Source organism: Pteronotus mesoamericanus, unplaced genomic scaffold (genome assembly GCF_021234165.1).
Source record: "Pteronotus mesoamericanus isolate MK-2021 breed Mesoamerican mustached bat unplaced genomic scaffold, CSHL_Meso_final contig_203, whole genome shotgun sequence".
In the NCBI taxonomy this organism is placed as follows: domain Eukaryota; kingdom Metazoa; phylum Chordata; class Mammalia; order Chiroptera; family Mormoopidae; genus Pteronotus; species Pteronotus mesoamericanus.
This window is the reverse complement of record NW_026555087.1, coordinates 786,529-804,691: the sequence shown is the minus strand read 5'-3', so window position 1 is coordinate 804,691 and position 18,163 is coordinate 786,529. Positions and strand designations below refer to the sequence as shown.

The following is an 18,163-nucleotide window of genomic DNA, read 5'->3' as shown; positions in this document are numbered from 1 at the left end:
GAGCCGCGCCCGCAGCGCCGCGCTCTGGCCGAGCCGGACGGCTGTGACCTTCGTTTCGAAGATGCAGCGCCGTCAGCACACGTATCGTGAGTCCTACACAAACTCCACTCCCCTGAGGCACAGGATTTTATTCTCAGAAGGAAGGGCAGGGCCTGGCCAAGGGCCCTGAAAGGTGAGGGCCACCCCTCGGCTGACGCTGAGGCAAAACGAAGCCGCTAAGGAAGCCTCTGCCCTGTCAACGGCCTCCGACACCACGGAGGCCTCGGGGGCCGCGGCGGAGGCGGGGCGCGCGCGTCGCCAGGGCGGGGGGTCGCCGGCCCCAGCGCGCGTCCAGCCCAGGCGCCCTGCCTCACACCACGAGCGCCCCCGCGGCCGGCCCCGCCTGCCGCGCGCCCCGCCCTGCCCCGCCGGCCCCTCGGGGGCCCACCTCCGGGGGGAGCTGGAGGTCGGTCCTGGCCCCGTTCTCCAGCAGCAGCCGCACCCCGTCCACGTCGCCGGCCTTCACCGCGAAGAACAGGACCTGCATGGGCACGCGGCACAGGTCGGGGTCAGCGCCGCGCTGCAGCAGGAGGGTGATGGTCAGCCACCTGTTTCTGTGTCTGGAAGGATCAGCAGGACGTGGGCTCAGGCCGGAGGGGAAGCGCAGGCGGCTGCCTGGACAGCACCCCTGGTCAGGCAGGTGCTCCCCCCGCCGGAGGCTCGGGAGGCACGGACCTCGGCTGTGACACCCCGAGCCCCCGAGTCCTGCCCTTGCGAGACCGCCAGCCCCTACCCTGGGGCCAGAGCCACCCACCTGTCCCCAGGCCGCTGTAGGTGGGCCGGTCTGGCCAAGGGCTCGTCCGGCTGTGGCCCTGCCAGTTTCTGGACCTCAGAGATCCCTAAACCTCACTCAGGTTGCCGGGAAGTGGAGTGTGGGGTGGGGACCAGCCCTCTCTCCTGGGGGCTGTGAGGTGAGGGTGGAGAGCACCTGGCACCACGCGCACCAGACATGCACACACATGTGCACACGCACATATACCACTCACAAGCACACATGTACACACCTAACACCAGGCATACCAGACATGCACCCCCCCACACATATACCACTCACGCGCACACATACATGCACTGGCATGGTCACGCACACACTGGCACACACATGCACATCTCTTACGAAGCACACAGAGCTGGGGGCAGCCAGGCTGAGCCCTGGGCCTTGAGTAGGCAGCTGGGTGGGCTGGGCAGTTGGCAGGCGTGGGTGGGTGGCTGCGCTGAGGAGCTGAGCCAGCGACGAGGGCGGCAGAGGGCACGGCCGGGGGCAGGTCTTCCGGCCACGATGTCCCCGCCACCGGCAGGGAACGGGGGTGAGGCTGGCAGGATGGCCGCGGGGGAGCCAGGCCAGTCTAGAGGAGCCGTTCTCAACTTCCCATCCTCAGGACCCCTTTCCACTCTTACAATTCTTTGAGGACCCCAGAACGCTTTTGTTCACGTGGATTCCGACCACCCCTGTCTACTGTGTTACCAATTTTAAAACCTGAGAAGTTAAAAAAAATTTACCAACACATTTAAATAGTAACGAACCACTGCACGTTAACGTGGAACGTTTCTGTGGACGACACGCACCCGGCCGCACCAGAACCCCCCGCCCCATGGGGGACCCGCCCCGCGCGAGCCTGCGGCCCCGGGCGTGGCCGTGCGCACGGGCGGCCTCGCTGAGACCGTCCCGGGCTGACACGTGGCACAGACACCCCGTGGCCGTGCGCACGCTCCGGGACGCATCCTCCTGGGAGAGCTGGGGCACCATCACCGTCAGCACGGCATCGACAGTCCCCCTTAGAGCGAAAGCTGACTGTTCAGGAGAGTGACGGGTGCTGTGCGCCATCTGGTCCCTCTGTCCAGTAAACACGGCGGCCCACGGGGAGAGGACAGTGACTCCTTGTGCGGCTCGAGCCACGGAAGTGCTTCCCCCCCAAACCTTCCCACTGGGGCTCGAGGTAGATGTGCTCCAGGCAGCCTCCGCCTCGTGCCACAGAAAACGTCACGAGGCACGGGCTCCACATCAGGATGTGATAAAGCAGTCACTTCTCCGGCATCCGCAAGGCAAACTCCAGGTGGAACCAGCGTTCTCTTGTGTGTGTGAAGCAGTGTCACGCGACCGTCACACACGTCTTAGGGTTGCTGTGACGATTGTTTCCACCTCGCAGGTTCCCAGAATGGGTCTGAGGCGCCCGGGGCGCATGGGGCACACTTGGAGAACCACTGGCCTAGACTCGGGGGCGAGTGTGGGGGGTGAACGTGTGTGAGCCCGTGGGTGGTGCCCACCACCCACATCCCGGTCGGGAACGTGCTCCGGGACTCTCCTGTCTGTCCCTCAGATGCCATAGCCAGGCCCCAAGCACCGAGCCGCCAGACACGGCCCCCCGAGACCCATTAGAGGTAAGGCGCGGGCAATACAAACACCCTCTCCCGGGGCAGCGGGGAAGTGAAGCTGAGCCTGCGACTCCCCTGGAACGCGACCCTCAGCCCCGCCGCCCACACCCCAGACACCTACTTGACGGTGGACAGCGCCCTCTGCCTCGCGGCCCCTCCGTCAGAGCTGGTCTCGCCAAAGGGCGCCGCGCGCGCACTGCCGGCCTCCACGCTCCTCTCCAGCCTGTCCTGCAACAGCTTGCCGAAGTTCTGCATGCACGGGCTGTACTCAACGTTGGGCTCGCTGCACGGCGTGTGCTTGTCCAGGCTCCCGGACGCGTCGGCCGGCCCCTTGTCCGGGTCGCTGATGCTGCTCTTCAGCGACGTGGACTCCTGGCTGCCTGGCGTGAGCACTAGCTCTTCACGACGGGCAGCGTCTGAGTAGTGGAACGTGGAGGCGCGGGGCTGAGTTACGAGTTTGGGGACTTCCTTGGGGAAGTACAGAAAAAATACATCATCAGGAAGAAAAAGATGGGAGTGGCCGTCCCGTTGAACACCCCCTTGGGCAAAGGTCGGCGCGCGTGGCCGAGCATGCTCACACAGGAGTGCCCTGGCGCCTTCCTAAAAACCCAGCGGGGCAGCCAGCACTTGCAGGCACCACGCGCAGACCTGAGCCCCACAGCAGGCGCCAGCGGCAACAGCACACAAAGCACCACACGTCTAGCACCAGACACGCGCCGGTAGGCAACGCCAGGACAAGGCCATAAAGCGTCTCCCCACTAGTTATGCACTGAAGTGCCAACTGATGGTCACTGGCACCGATTCAGCTCCAACAAGCACCCCCGCTGTGGTGCAGTGAAGGAAACTGTATTCAGTACCAACAGCTCAATGGGGACACAGCTCCGCTGTGAGGTGGCCCTGGGGCCAGGCCCCTCGCTGGCTGGACAGCCCTGCTCTTCTCCCAGGAAAGCACATCCTGTCTGCCGCTCAGCTCGAGGCAAAGGAACACAGCGAGCTTCCCCTTCCAGTGCAAAAGGAGAGGGCACTGCCCTGGGGATGCTGCTTATATGGACAGAAGCCCTGCCCCTGGTCCCTGATTGGCCCCTCCTCATGCAAACGAGGACTCCAAATCCTTGCAGTTTGATTGGCCCAAAAGACACTGTCCCACTTGGTCGGGGTGGAGCTGTTTTCCTTGCAAGCTGATGAGGATATAGCTGCACAGCTCCGATTGGATGGGGAAAGCCTCAGTCCTATTGGCTGACCCAGGATCCCAGCAGCCCCTTTATAAGGGCAGCTCCGAGGGCAGGAGGCAGCGCAGGCAGCAGCTTGGGGCAGGCTGCCCCCTCCCCCCGACGGACAGCGTGTGTGGGCAGCCCCTGGACAGAAGTGGCCATGAGGCCCTGGTTTTTACACACATGAGCCCAGTGAGCCTCCCGGAGCCCTTCTTAGTGGGCATTGTCTTTCTCAGGGTCCACAGAAGTGGTAGGTCGTGGGCCTAGCTACCTGAGAGTTTTTTTTTTTTTTCTGCAAATAGTTGAGGTTTGGGGGCCTAGGAGCCCGGCCTGACTGCAGCCTGCAACACAAACCAGCGTGACGGCCGTGTCCCCACGGCGTCACCCACCGGGACGGCCCTGCTCCGGGGGGCCCCTTGCTCGCTCAGGTCTGTGAGCCGCTCTCCGTGGAGCAGTGCAGGGGTCAGAGGACAGCCTTGCCCCGACACAGAGGACAAACAGCCAGCTTTGTTTAGAGGCAAAGGGACTGATTTTTACAAAAAATTCAAGAATAGAATTAAAGGGCTTTGTGGGCCCGATTCCGCCATCAGGAAGTTAATTTACTCCGAGCGTATGAGGACGCCTCTAGGTGCCGCGCCCCTGAGGACGCTCCGCCTCGGTCCCCGCCCGCCTCTGCGCCTTCCTCCGCTGACCCCACAGACTGCCCCGAGCCCGCGTCCCTGTCGGTCTGGGAAGCCGCTACTGGAGGCCACTCGGCAGAGGCGGGCCTCCCTACTCCCTCTCCTGTGCCCCCTTTCCTGAGGACCACAGCGGGGTTCCAGGGCCCCAGAGGCTGTGCACATGGCTTAGGGACACACGTCCCTCAGCGTCCTGGCATCGAGCTCCGAGCTCCTTGGCCTGCGTGCAGGCTCCATCCCTGCTTCCTGCTTCCCGGCCACAGGCCTGGTGGTTTCACCCCATCTGAACCCGGTCCATGCAAGCAGGGGAGGCTGGCGGGCCGCTGGGCAGGCAGACTGAGGGGCGTGCCATGGGGGACGGGGGGCAGGCGGACGCCGGGTGCCGAGCGGCCGCGGGGCCCGCGGGCTGACCTGCGTCCTCTCGGCGATGTTGGGCTTGAAGGACCCGGGCGGGTAGTAGAGGAGGAAGCACATGCTGAGAGGCGTGAGGCCCTCGTCCGTGCGCTTGTTCACGTCGGCCCCGTTGTCCAGCAGCAGGGTGACGATGTCGGTGTGACAGTGAACCTGGAGCGAGGAGGCTGGTCTCACGGGGGCGGCAGGCTGCCTCGGCGAGGGGCGCGGGGCGAGGGGCGCGGAGCGAGGGGCGCGGAGCGAGGGGCGCGGGGCGAGGGGCGAGGGGCGACGGGCGCGGGGCGCGGGGCGACGGGCGAGGGGCGCGGGGCGAGGGGCGCGGGGCGAGGGGCGAGGGGCGCGGGGCAAGGGGCGACGGGCGAGGGGCGCGCACGCGGCACCAGCCTCCCCGAACGCGGCCCCGCCGGCCGCGGCTGAGACGGCCTCGCGCCCTCGCTCGCGCTCGGCCAAGGGACGCCAGCATGCGACCGAGGCAAGAGAAGACCTACGTGCCCTCACCCTTTCCCACGTGGCCCTGGACGTCCCCCTCGGGGGCTGACCGGGAGGACTGTGGCTTCAGCGAGGGGAGAGGGGACGGCCCCCGCCCACTCGAGGGCCACCCTGAGCAGACAGCGCGGGAAGGGGCGCTCACGGCGGCCGCGGCGAGCGCGGTGTAGCCCTGCACGTCTGCCACATCGGGACTGGCCAGGCTGTCCCTCAGGATCCCGTAAATCCAGTCGTAGTTCCCTTCCTCGGCCTTCAGGATCAGCTCCCTGGACAGCCGCTCCCTGGGCCCGTGGTACGCAAAGCCGCTCCGGTCCCCCTCCAGGATGGCGCCCATGTTCCAGCAGGTGTGCGCCTTCACGTTCCTGGCAACACGGGGGCTCCCGTGGGCCCGGCGCCTGCCGCCCGAGGAGCCTCCCTTTTGGCCCCGCCCCCTCAGCCCTGGGGGCTGCCCTGCTGGCCAGCTGGGGTCAGCGTGGACGTGGTACAGGGTGGGACACACTGTCTGCGGGCGAAGATGCTCAGGCAAAGCGCCCGCCCTGAGCAGTAAAGGCTGCGAGTGGACCCTGTGCGTCCCTAGTTTATTCGGCCCCTGTGTGTGTGCGGGGAAGGGGCTCTCGCAGCTGGGCACCTGGGTGGGAAGGGGCAGGTGCTCACACAGGCCTGGCCCTTGGCACCAAACAACCGCAGCCGACCTCTGCTCGTTCGCTTTCCTGTTTGAGTACAGAGCACACAAGGCCCAAAGCCCACCCACCATACACACAAAAGCTTCTTGTGGGCACAGACCCCCTTCCCAGCCAAGAACTGTGGCTTTATGACAACTCCTGGGCCTGAAAGTCGCAAACTATGGGCTCAGCCGATGTTTGCGTGATGGATGGACAGATACGTCAGGGACTCAATGGATGGATGGGCGGGTATGACGGACGGATGGACATGGAAGGACGGATGGACAGATGGACTGATGGATACACACATACGTAGCCACTGGTATTCACAAAATACACACTCTAAAACCGCTTAGTGATATCTGAAGACGACGTTTAAGAAAGGGATTCAAGTATTCTTGAAAATTTTGCTTAAGAAATCAGCTTCCCCTCGGCGCAGTTACCTCCCCCAGGGCTGTGGGGCGGGGGTGTCCGGAAGCCGGCAGAGCGGCTCCGCCTTTGCCCGGCCATCTTTGGGGGAGCTAGAGGCCTGGCCAGCCCTCAGCCCTCCCTTGCCTGGCGCCCCCACCCTTGGTTCTCTGTCCAGATTCGCGTTAAGGCTTCCCAGTGATACCAGGTCCTTCTCTGTGTGTGGACCTTGTCCAGCGACTTGACCACTAATCACAGGCACGACCTTGCGCAGGGCCGGGGCAGTAGCTCCGGCCACGCGGAGGAGACGGACGAGGCCCCTGCACCGGGATGCGAGCTCTGCTCCTCGGGCTCAGGAGCTCACCCAGGCCCACCGCCCCCCACCCCAGGCCCTGGCTCCACGCTCCCCGAGCAGCCCCCAGCGGGCCTTCCCCGGAGCAGGCCGCCGGCCCCGCCCCCGCAGCCCTCCGGCCCACCCGCCGCCCCGGCCCAGCAGCACCGGCTTCCCTCCCCCGCCATCGGGCTGTGTCAGCTGAAAGGAGGAGCCCGTTGCATCACCACGGCAGACCCCCGGGCGCCACAGCGCTGGGCGCCAGGCGGGGGGGGGCGGGGGGGGCGGGGGGGGCGGGGCGCGCCGCCCAGGCTCCGGATGGGAGCGGCCGCGGCATTACCTGAACTTGTACGCCTGCTTCTGGATTTTGACCATCAGAGGGGTCTCGTTTTTGACGAACCAGGGCTCCCCGTCCTCCACAAACGGAGGGACGCCAGGCAGGAAGAGACGGGCGTCCAGGTCCCTGCGCAGGGTGCGGGGCACGGGCATGTGCGCGTGGTCGGTCGAGTAGACATGCACGTCCGGGGGCAGGGTCAGGTCGTCGTCCAGCAGCAGCCGCTTGTAGTCGTAGAAGAAGGGGTCCTGCTCCTCGTGCAGGTCCCACCGCAGGGTCCCCTCGTCGGGGACGCTGATTCTGGCCGGAGCGTGCGTGAGGAAGCCCGCGAACTCGGGGTAGCTGCGGACCGAGAAGCCGCCGGGCACCGCCATGCACAGCTTGAGCAAGTGCCCCTGGAACCACAGCCCCACGTCCTGGCTGCCGTCCGGGTAGGTCTCGACGCCCGGCCCGAAGCGCTGGTCCGCTCGGTACAGCCCCTGCGAAGCGAGACCCGTGGGAGGGCTCAGCTGGGCAGCGGACTGCGTACAGGGATAGAGGCCGACGTGCTGGCGTGGGCTCATCCGTGCAGGACGTGCTGCGGACCTGGAGGGGTCTCCTTTCGGAGAAGGAGCCGCTAATCACAGACAGGGCCTGCCCAGAGGGTTCGAGGGGGGAGCCTGGCGGGAATGGCACGAGGGGCTCGTTTCAGCAGCTCCAGCCTGGGGAGCCAGCCCAGCGCCCAGGCAGCGTGCGGTGCAGGCACCAGGCTTAGGGTCAGGCAGGTCCCGGCAGGTGGGACCGAGGAGGAGCCGGTCCTTGCTGCCCGTGAACCTGGCTGAATGCAGCAATTCCTGGGCCTTTCTGGATGCTTCCAGCAGGTGTGGAGCTGGAAGAGCTGGGAGAAACAAGCGAGAAACAACAAGCCACAAAGCGGCCCCAGAATAAGGGAACCTGGGCCCGGAGCTCCCTGCGGGCGGCACAGAGAAACGCCCAGTTCCCAGGCACCGATCTTTCCCGCGATGGCGTGGAAGGGCGCCTGGAGGTCGTGGGGTGGCAGAGGAAGCCATCCAGGCCTGAAACAGCGGGACATGCGCGTTGCTTCCTGAGCACGCCCTCACCTGCGCGCTGGGATCGGCGGCTCCCACATCACCTCTCCCCCCTTCGATCCGCCTGCCCCCGCGGCCCCAGCTGCAGCCCCGGGGCCGTGTGCCGCCACCACAAGGCTTCGTCACGCCCCGTGACGCCCGGCCTGCCCACAGGGAAAGCCCAGCCCACGACAGGTGGCGGAAGGTAGAATGAAGGACCAAACTGCTCTGACGATGACCTCGCCACGCAAAGGGGTCGGGATGGGGGCTGGGGTGTTTCTGGAACAATCTGTGGAATGGCACAGGGGCACGAATGCCACCAGAGTCTGTGACACTGGCCCAGTGGGGCGGGAGGGAGGACTGGGTGTCGAGAGAGGTGAGGCAGGTGCTCAGGAGGCCGTGCGGCGTGTCGCGGGGCAGGGGTAAGCGCCACGCCAGTGCACCGGGAGGAAAGGCTGGAGGCAGGGCAGGGGAGGGGGCTGAGCGGCGCAGGCGCTGGAAATCTGTGTGCAGCCCCAGGTGCTCCTAGCCCGGCCCCGGGCTCTAGGTCGAGACCTTTCGTGAGGACATAACCCGACAGCACAGCTGTGACCACAAATGCGGTCACACAGAGGACATCACAACACACAATAATGCCCCCCGCTTGGTGATTAACAAGGAGGGTGAGTCCACAGGTGCACCTCCTGAGGTTTTCAATTTTCTGTTTTCTGTATGTGTTGTCAGGCAAGGGCCACCTGGTGCCAGCTCGACACTGGCGGGAACCCCCCGTGAGCTGCTCTGAGTGGCGGAGGCTTTACTCAGTGCAGTGCAGCTCCATGGAGGCACACCGCCCGGCGGCCAGGCGCCCCGCCGCGGAGCGGGAGACACCGGCAGACGCCAGTGTTCCAACTCCCCCGGAGAAGCCCCTTGTCCTGTGCAAAGGGGAACCGCCCTCCCAAGCCCCTGGGGAGCTGCCTTATATGGACCGAAGTTCTCATCCCTGGTCCCCGGTTGGTCTGTCCTCATGCAAATGAAGACTCTAAATCCACACAGTTTGATTGGTCCAAAAGACACTGTCCTGATTGGTCAGAATGGCGCAGCTCTGATTGGTCAGTGGAGATGTTGTTGGGGGGGGGATATAGCTGCGCAGCTCTGATTGGATGGGGCAGCCTCAGTCCTCTCGGCTGGAACAGGATCCCAGGAGCTCCTCTGGGGGCACAGAGGGCAGGGCACAGCGTGGGCGGCCGCTCGGGGCAGGCTGCTCCCTGACGCGGGGTTTGTGTGAGCGGCCCCTGGGCAGATGTGTCTGCGAGGCTCTGTTGTGTTTGTTTGTTTGTTTGTTTTTTAATCTGAGCCCAGTTGGCCCCCAGGAGCCTGTCTTGGTGGGCATCTTCTCAGGGTCCACAGTGTTTCGTTCTGAGCGAACGACCACACCTCTAGGGGAGCAGCGCCGAGGTCACGGGCAAGCATGGCAGGTCTGCCAGCGAGCTGGGATCGCAGCGCCGTCTGGTGGCCGTCCTGCGAGACCTCAGGAAATGGGGCAGAACGAGCCGCCCTGGAGGGCGGGGAGGAACATGTGTGCACCTTTGCTCGAAGTTTGAAGATGGGAAGATAAAACTCTAAAATGTCAGCCGCGAGGAGGGCGGGCTCTGGATGCCAGAGGAAGGGGCAGGAGCGCTCTCCTCTGCGTGGGCCTGCGTGCGAGATCGGACTGGGAAAACGTCAGTTTTCACATCGTTACACAACTAAATTAAAGCAACATTCTAGCGCTAGAATCCTGAAACACGGAAGCAAACTAACACAGGTGAGTATGGCTCCTGCATCCAGGGGGTGGGTCCGCCCCCGGGAGGAACCGCTTTCGGTGACATGACCCCATGCCCCTGGCAGGCAGGCGGGGCACGAAAGGATGGCCGAGGGACCCGGAACTGTCTTCAGAAGCCACCTGAAGCTGTGTGGCGATTCAGAAACTATTACCCACTGGTCCGAGACAGAGCCGTGGCAAGTTTTGTCAATAGTTAGAAACCAAGACCGTTAGAACAAAAAGAAAAGCAGGCAGACACAGGGCTGTAGCTGTGACGGAAAGCCTCACCCCAGCCCTGGCTGCCGTGGCTCAGTGGATTGAGTGCTGGCCTTCGAATCAGAAGGTTGCTGGTTTGATTCCCAGTCAGGGCATGTGCCTGGGTTGCAGGCCAGTTCCCCAGCAGGGGGTGCATGAGATTCAACAAATTGATGTTTCTCTCTGTGTCTTTCTCCCTCCCTCCTCTCTCTAAAAATAAATTAAAAATTTAAAAAATAACAGAAAAAAGAAAGCCCTACCTCCCTAAACGGGGGGCTGGAGCCATCAGGAGCAACTGAGGATGTCTTTCCTCATCATTTAGGCGACCAAAAAGGCCTAAACGTCACAACCACCCGACAGAGCAGGAAGGAGCACACAGACTGTGTTCCTAAATGCCGTGTCCCGCCACAGGGGGCAGGCTCCACAGAGAAACAGTCCGTCCTGGATCCAGGTGGGAAATTCGTGAAGGAGCCCGGGACTCCTCGTCAGGGCAGAACACAAGGAAATGACCCCAACCTGCTGCACTGTGTCCAAATCGCAGGAGTGGGGCCACAGAGGCTCCCCCTGACCGGGGCGGACACTCCCTGACCAGGGCGGACAGTCTGGGCGTCAGAAAGCACAACAGCTGCCAGGGACTGAAACACAGCACATGTGTTAAAACCCAAAAGTTTATACAGCTACTGAAAAATAAACTATCACTGACCGCCTCTTGAGGGCATTAAGAAATCGATTTATTATTCTGAAAACCGGAACAAAAGAAAAAAGATGAAGTCCACGTCTTGCCTTTGTCATACGAACTGCCTCGTGGCAACCAGTAAAGTAACCCTAGTTCGTAAGGGAAGGAGGAACCACAGAGGATGTCGTGCATCCTCTGACGGAACAACAGCTGTGGACGGTGATGGCTGACATTCTCTAAAACCGCGAGAAGAAAGGTCAGTGGGGCCGTCCCAGCAGCAGCAGCAGCAGCAGCGTGAGGCAGCTGACACGCGAGCGCCTGAGTTCTGTCATCCCCCGGACGGACAACTGGACGCGTGTCTCCAGATGTGATTTTTGACAAAGACGCAAAAGCTAAGCAGTGGAGAAAGCTTAGTCTCTTCAGCAGATGGGGCTGGGAAAAGTGGATATGCACATGGGGGAGGGGACGCCGGGGGGCAGTGACCGTCACTTCCTGGGAAACACAAAGATTAGTCAAGAATGAATCACAGGCTGACATGTAAGCACTAGAGCCATAAATCAGACAAAGACACACATGAAAATCTTGGGAACCTTGGGTTAAGCAACAATTTCTTAAATAGGACACCGAAAAAACCCCCAAAAACCAAACCAAGACTAGGGAAGAAAAATGGATAAATAGGGCCTTGGGACAACTCTCAAAAGTCTGATTTTCAAAAGACACTGTAAAGAAAAGAGAACGGCAGCCAGTGTTGGAAGGAACTGTTTGTAAGTCACAGAATTGGTAAATACTGCGCCCAAAACACAGGGCGGGGCAAAAGGAGGGTTACGGTTGTCTGTGAGACACAAGAGTTTTCTCTTGCATTATCGCTCCCTAACGACTGTGTTATTTTCCATAGGAACAGCCATAAACCTACCTTTGCCCCTAATGAGAACCCAAACAACCCCGTTAAACACAACAGGCAAAGCACAGGAAGAAGCCCTTCGCCACAGGAGAGAGACAGACGGCAAATTAGAAGGCGAAAGACGTTCAAATCACGGGGCATGAGGGTGTCGCAAATTCACACCGCAAGGCACCCGTGGGAACGGCTAGAGTCTTAAGCGGACGACACCAAGTGCTGGCAGAGCCGCGCAGCCGCTGGAAACCTCACGCAGTGGCGGGCGAGGCGGGCAAAGGCTCAGCTGCTTCACAAAGCCGTTGCGCAGTTTCTTGCAAAACTTGCCACACACTTAACGCATGGTTGCTGCCCGGTCATATTCTTCTCGCAGTGAAAATAAAGACCGACGTCCCCACGAAGCCCTGCAATGGAAAGCTCTGAGCCGCGGCACGCGTGGTAACCACACACTTGAAAGAAGGCAACGCTGCCGCTGTCGGGGAATCAGCAGACCACGACTTATGTCCGTAGGATGGGATACAGCTCCTTCACATAAAGACATGGACTACAGATGCATGCAAAACACGTATGAATCTCAAAAGAATCACACCCTAAGCCAAGAAAAATCAAGCGTTAAGTATTGCATGCTGGGCGATTCCATTTACATGGAACTGCAGGAAAGGGGAAACCACGGTGACAAAAAGCCATCGATCGGTGGCTGATAAGGGCTGGCGGTGGAGGGGGATTGGTCGGCGGCAGCAGGAAACGTGGGAGCGTGTTCACACACACATGCACGCACGCGTGCACACAAGCACCCACAGGCCCGCGCCTATATACATGTTGAAGCAGCTTTGTTCACAATTGCCGAAAACCGGAAACCACCCACATGCCGGCCAGTTGGGGAGCGGAGAGCCGGGTGGGCCCTGCAAGGAAAAACCACGGAGCCAGGGGGAGGGAGAGGCCCCCGCATGCGCCTGCGCACGGGGCCTGAAACGCGTGACATAGTGCACGACGCCACGCCCACGGCGTTCTCGCACAGGCAGCCTGAGAGGCAGAAGGGACCGACAGGGGCCGGAGGGGCGGAGCAGGGGAGGCGCGTTTCGATGGGGCGCGGGCAGCGCCGGGGGTGGCAGTCGCTCAGCTCGGGGCTTGTCGGGCCTCGGAGCTGCACAGCAACGTGGGGGGGCTTTCCTGTCCGTTACGCCGTAATAAAATAAACGAGGGAAAAGGTATCTGTATTTGCAAAATAAGGAGTGGTCTCGGGGGGGGGGGAAGGGGGCAAGTTTCAAAACAACATACAGCAAATGATTCAAGCTGTGGGCAAGAAAGTAAATATTTAGGTGCATTTATTGTTCTATATAAAGAAACATGCAACTTGCTAACATCCCAGTCCTGCTCTGGGGACCCAGGAAGAAGAGGCCTCCCATTTCTTTTTTTCATTTTCACTCTTGTGCACCTTCTAATTGGCGCTGTTTTATACAAATGTATATATAAATAGGACACCAACTGCCCCACAACCTAAATATTTTTTTGTACAGTGGCCTGAAGATAGGGGCCCCCCCCTCACCTGCACACACGGGCCCCGTCCGCTCACCTGGAAGACCCGGGCCTTGGTGTGCATGGTGCCATAGCCTTCCCGGGAGCTGAGGTAAAACGTGCCGGTGAAGCGGGAGCCGTCCGGCCACGTGTAGGTGCCGAAGCCGTGGCAGTGGTCTCGGTAGAACTGCCCATGGTAGGACTGTGGACAGAGCGCTCTGAGACGTGGACCTGAGAAGCCGCCCTCGCCACCCAGACCCCCACAGGACGCCCTGCCAGCTCAGCTCCACGCCTGGCCAGCCAGGAGTCCGCTGGGGGCCGCTGGGCTTGCAAACTCAGGGGCTGCCTGGCCGCAGGGTCCGCTTCAAGCTCAGGTGGCCCGCGTGGACAGAGCTTGGTCGCTCAAATCATGCAGAGGGGGCCCCAGGAGGTCCGCCCTGATGGCCACGCCCCCTCCTGCCTGGCTCATAGCGGAAGTCAGGAAGGGAAAGGCCAGGACCTGACGAGGTCCGCGCCCGCCGGGGTCTGGGCAGAGGCTGGGTCCACTCTGGGGCTCTGGCCTGGCCTCAGCCCTCACCCTGCCCGGCCTCCGCTCAGGCTCCCCAGGCCGCAGGAGGCCCGGGGGGAGCGGGGCCACCAGCCACCAGGTCACCCGTGTGGCCCTGGGGTCAGGGCTGTGGGCCTGGCTAGGGACGTGGGTTTGGCTTTGATTTTAAACTCCTCAGTATTGGGCCTCCGTCTGTGTCAGGGGTGGGCCTATTGGAGCCTGTCCCTCCGCGGGGACCCCAGGAAGAAAACAATGCAATGTCCAATCACCAGACTCGACCATCATGCGCCCCAGAAATGAGCTAGACAGCACTCGGCGCCTGTCCCCACTCAGCACAAAGGGGACACACTGCTGCCTGCTTCGCATCCCTTCTCTTCCCTCTGGCAGCTGAGCTGACTCCCCGTGGGGTTTTCAGTGGACTGACCCTCCCCCACACACGCGACCAAGGCTGGCCAACCGAGGACTCCTGACCCCCAGGCCGGGGCTTGATTTGGGCTCGGCCACAGGACCCGTCCCCGAGCCAGACCACCCTCCTGCTGCGGCCTTCTCTCCTGCAGTCGTGTGTGATGCCACCCCGCCGGGCGTGCCCGTGGTGGAAGGCCAGCCTCGCCCCCTCCACTGGTCATCAGAACCCTGGGCCCAGCCACGTGGAGGCCTGTGGGGCCCCGGTGAGGGGCTTCCAGTTACAAGAGCCGACAAGCCCCTCCGTTTCAGCCGGGTCTAATTTCGGGTTACTGCTCCTGAGGGTCTGGCTGTGCTGGACTCTGGCTGGCAGAGAAGTCCAAGGCTGGGGACAGCGGCCTCCCACAGCAGTCACTGAGTACGGCGACGTGGGGCGTGCCAACGTCCGCTCAGCTAAAAAGGAACAGCCTGCACGTTGCAAACTGTTTGCGTAGGCCTTTGGGGGCCGTTCGCTTCCCAGCATGAGCGGGTTCTGTCCGCTGGGGCCCTTGTCCCTGCCTCCGTCCACCCCTTCGGGCCTCCTCTGACCGGCAGCGCAGACACGCTTGGTCCTGCTCTTCAAATACAGTCGGGCACTCAAGGCCACTGCCGGAGAGCGGCACACCCTCCCCTCTGGTCTCTGCTCCGCCAGCCTCCGTGGCCGCCCAAGCTGCTGCTTGGCGGAGCCCCCAGCTGTGCTCTCACTTCTCAGGGGGAAGCTGGCGTCGGGAGGAAGGCTCCAAGTACCCAAACCTCCCACGGCCCTGAGAGGGCAGCCCCACCCTGGACGGCACCGTGCCAGGCAGAAGAGAAAGCAGCCAAGGATGAAGAAACAAATCTGGACGGGCCCAGTGCTCGCGCCACGGATGCCCCGCTGACCAGCGTTGGCTAGCAGAGCCCCAGGGCAGGGCGCCCGGCCCTGCGCTCCTGCCTCAGTGCTGGCCACGTCGCCTGGTGGCTCCTGTGCGCCCGGGGCCTGGCCCAGGGCTCCTCAGGCAGGAGAGACCTCAGCCTGGCCGCCTCCCTCCCATCGCACCCCTTTGGAAGCAGCGAGAAGGGCTCTGGCTGGCCGCGCCCTGGGCAAGGGGCAGGGAGGCGTCGGGAGCCAGTTACCTCGCCCGTGGGCCACGAGAACTCTCCGTACCCCATCTTCATGTCCAGCCCGAACTGCCCTCGGTAGACGCAGCCGTCCGGCCACTCCTGCACACCGTGCACCAGCTGCACGTGGGCCTCCTGCAGGTCCTGCTCCCCGAGGGGGCAGCCGGGCTCCTCCCCGTCCTCTGCGGCCGGTGGCACGTTCCTGGGGGGCAGGGGGAAAGGCGGAGGCTGGGAGAACTGAGCTGGCCGGACTCCTGAAGAGTGAGAACCCCTCTCCACCCCCTTCATCCCCCCAACCACCCTGGGGCAGAGGCTGCTGGTACCCGCATTCTCCAGAAAGGGAAACTGAGGCAGAGAGGGTGTGGTGATTGCCCAGGGCCACACAGGACGCGGGAAGCACAGCAAGTCTGTCTGGCGAGGGGAAGTCTGCCTGTGGGTGGCCTGGCAGCAGCCCGGGCAGAGGACCGACGGCTGCCTCGCACCAGCCGCGCGCTGGGCCAGCCTGGTGTCGGCTGCCTGCCCGGGCGCCCCCTGCAGGCTCTCCCGTCCCGAGCTGGCAGAGCTGGGAAGGGGACGGAGCCTGGACCGACTCTGGCAGAGTGACCTATGCCCAGAACTAGGAGCACAGGCTCCAGAGGAGGGACGACAGAGGAGCAGCCTGAGCAGCTGCTGGGGACCCAGGAGCGAGCAAGCGCGCACCCAGAGGGGGCAGGGGACGTCTGCCAGGCGGGCTGCCTCTTGTCTGCTCTTGCCCCGGCCGGGGCGGCCCAGTGGACTGAGTGCCGGCTGCGACCCAAAAGGTCGCCAGTTTGATTCCCAGTCAGGGCACAGGCCTGGGTTGTGAGCCAGGTCCCCAGCGGGGGGCGCGCAAGAGACAACCACATGTGGATGTTTCCCTGTCTCCTTCCCTTCACCTCTCTAAAGATAAATACAATCCTTAATCTTTAAAAAAATACAAATAAACAAAAGTACAGTCCCAACTCAAGCGCGGACCCACCTCTGCACAGCACACACCCCCTCCCCACCTCTCTGCAGTACGCTGCTTCGGGGTGTCTGTCCTCTAGACCGGCCCTGCTGCCAGGCTGCACACGGCACGGGGACATTCAGACTCTGACCTCCCTCCACCAGATGGCCCTCACATGCCAGCCATGAGCCACAGAGCCCCGAAGCACCCCCCAACGAGCAGGGATTGGGCTGCTGCAAACACAAGGATCTCTACTGGCCACATTGTTACAGGTCTGCAGGGAGAAGCCAAGAAAGACAGATACCCACATGCAACGGTCATGAAGTCCGGGGGCTCAGATATGCTTTGATTTTTTATTTGTTTGTTTGCTTTTTTTTTTTTTTTGCTTACATGTGGGTTGAATTGTGCCCTCACCCCCCAAAATTCCTATGTTGAAGTCCTGCCTCTCCAGAACCGCACAATGTGACTTTATTTGGCCCCTAATCCAGCGTGACCGTTGCCCTATAAAAGGAGGAAGTTGGGACAGGGAAGAGCGCACAGTGTGAGGATGCATCTGCGGAGAGAAGACAGCTGGCTGCATGCGGGGGAGGCCTGCCCCCGCACCCCGCCACGCCCTCAAAGGGGCAGCCCTGCCTGCCCCCCGGTCTTAGGCCTCAGGACCGAGGACAGCGAGTTGCTGCCTAAGCCACCAGCCTGTGGTCTTTGCTACAGTCCTAGCAAACCAGCACACCAGCAGTTTCTCATTTTCTGCGTGGCACAGACATTACTTGTCAATTAAAGAACAGTGATAATGAGGACAAATAACTGACCATGAGAATAAGAGAACTAGAAATTTTCAAATATTTTCCTAAGAATAAAAATAAATGAAAATGATTTTGAGATCAAGCAAGGAAATCACCGCTGCAACCAATCCGCCTGGAAGGCCCCTGCGGGCTCTTTGGAAAGAGCTGGCAAGGCAGGCGAGAGCTTGGCCACTCGGCTCTGCAACCAGACAGTCTTCCTACTCCCTTGTGACTCAGTTTCCTCCTCTGTTCAGCGGGGACAATGTCAGGCTCTCCAGTGGCTATCGCAAACAGCATGGGCGGGGCTTACACCACGGACGGGCATCGCTCCCAGCTCCGGAAGCTGGAAGTCTGAGGTCGGGGTGCCCGCGGACTCGCTTCTCCGTGAAGGTCGGCCCCGTTGGGTCCTCTCTTGGTGCGGAGCAAAGCTGTTAGTCCGTCTCTTCCTCTTCTTAGAAGGGCAGTAATGCCACCATGGGGCCCCACCTTCATAACCTCATGTGACCCATTGGCCCCGCAAAAGCCCCCTTTCCCAATACCATCCCATTGAGGGTTAGAGCTTCAACATAGGCACTTCAGGGCTGGGGACCACAGCTCAGTCCATACCAGGGGCAAATACAACAGGGTGACAGGGTGGTCCCCCTTCAGATGTCAGGGCCACCTCCGGAGGGCAGTGCCTGGCCCAAAGCGGGCTGGCCGCGGGTCGGCTCTCAGGGCAACGGCGGCCTGGGAAGAGGCTGTGCGGACCCAGAGCCCCTAAGGCAAGTGTCCCTGAGGCAGGGAGGGGCAAGGCAGGGACAGGGCGGGCAGGCTAGAAGGAAGGGGTAAAGGCCGGGCTCGGGCCCAGTCTCCCATTACGGTGATTCTCCTCACTGGCTTTTGATACACCATCGAGGTCTTTCCATTTCTCCAGAGACTCGTTTTTTGAGGGATAAAATAACTTAGAGCGATTTCTTAACACCTGTCCCAAAGCTGGGTCCAGCTCTGGCGAGTCCCCAGTGTCAGAGGCAGATGTCCCTACAGAAGGGCCCTCGCACCTTTTGGCAAAGAGCAGGGAGCTCGCCCAGGTTTCTGGGTCCTCAGAGGCAGCAGGCTCGCTGCCTCTCCCCTCCAGCGGGCCGCCGTTTGGGGCTTTGTAAAGTGAGTCCGAGGAGTAGCCCCCTTCCATGTCTCTCGCCTTTGTACCTGCAGGCAGAGCCCGAGACCCACGTTAG

At 62.1% G+C, this 18,163-nt stretch overlaps 1 protein-coding gene across 1 annotated transcript in view; it reads right to left on the bottom strand.

Moving 5' to 3' along the window:
* ANKMY1 (ankyrin repeat and MYND domain containing 1) overlaps nt 1–18,117 on the bottom strand; it is a 36,918-nt gene extending 18,801 nt beyond the window's left edge. The window contains exons 1-8 of the mRNA XM_054570430.1: nt 17,987–18,117; nt 15,219–15,405; nt 13,176–13,319; nt 6,939–7,411; nt 5,343–5,559; nt 4,712–4,864; nt 2,534–2,880; nt 428–599 (exon numbers count right to left, since the gene is read on the bottom strand). Coding sequence (XP_054426405.1) covers nt 428–599; nt 2,534–2,880; nt 4,712–4,864; nt 5,343–5,559; nt 6,939–7,411; nt 13,176–13,319; nt 15,219–15,405; nt 17,987–18,117 — 1,824 coding nt within the window. The remainder of the gene's footprint in view (nt 1–427; nt 600–2,533; nt 2,881–4,711; nt 4,865–5,342; nt 5,560–6,938; nt 7,412–13,175; nt 13,320–15,218; nt 15,406–17,986) is intronic.
* Between the last annotated feature and the right edge of the window lie 46 nt (nt 18,118–18,163).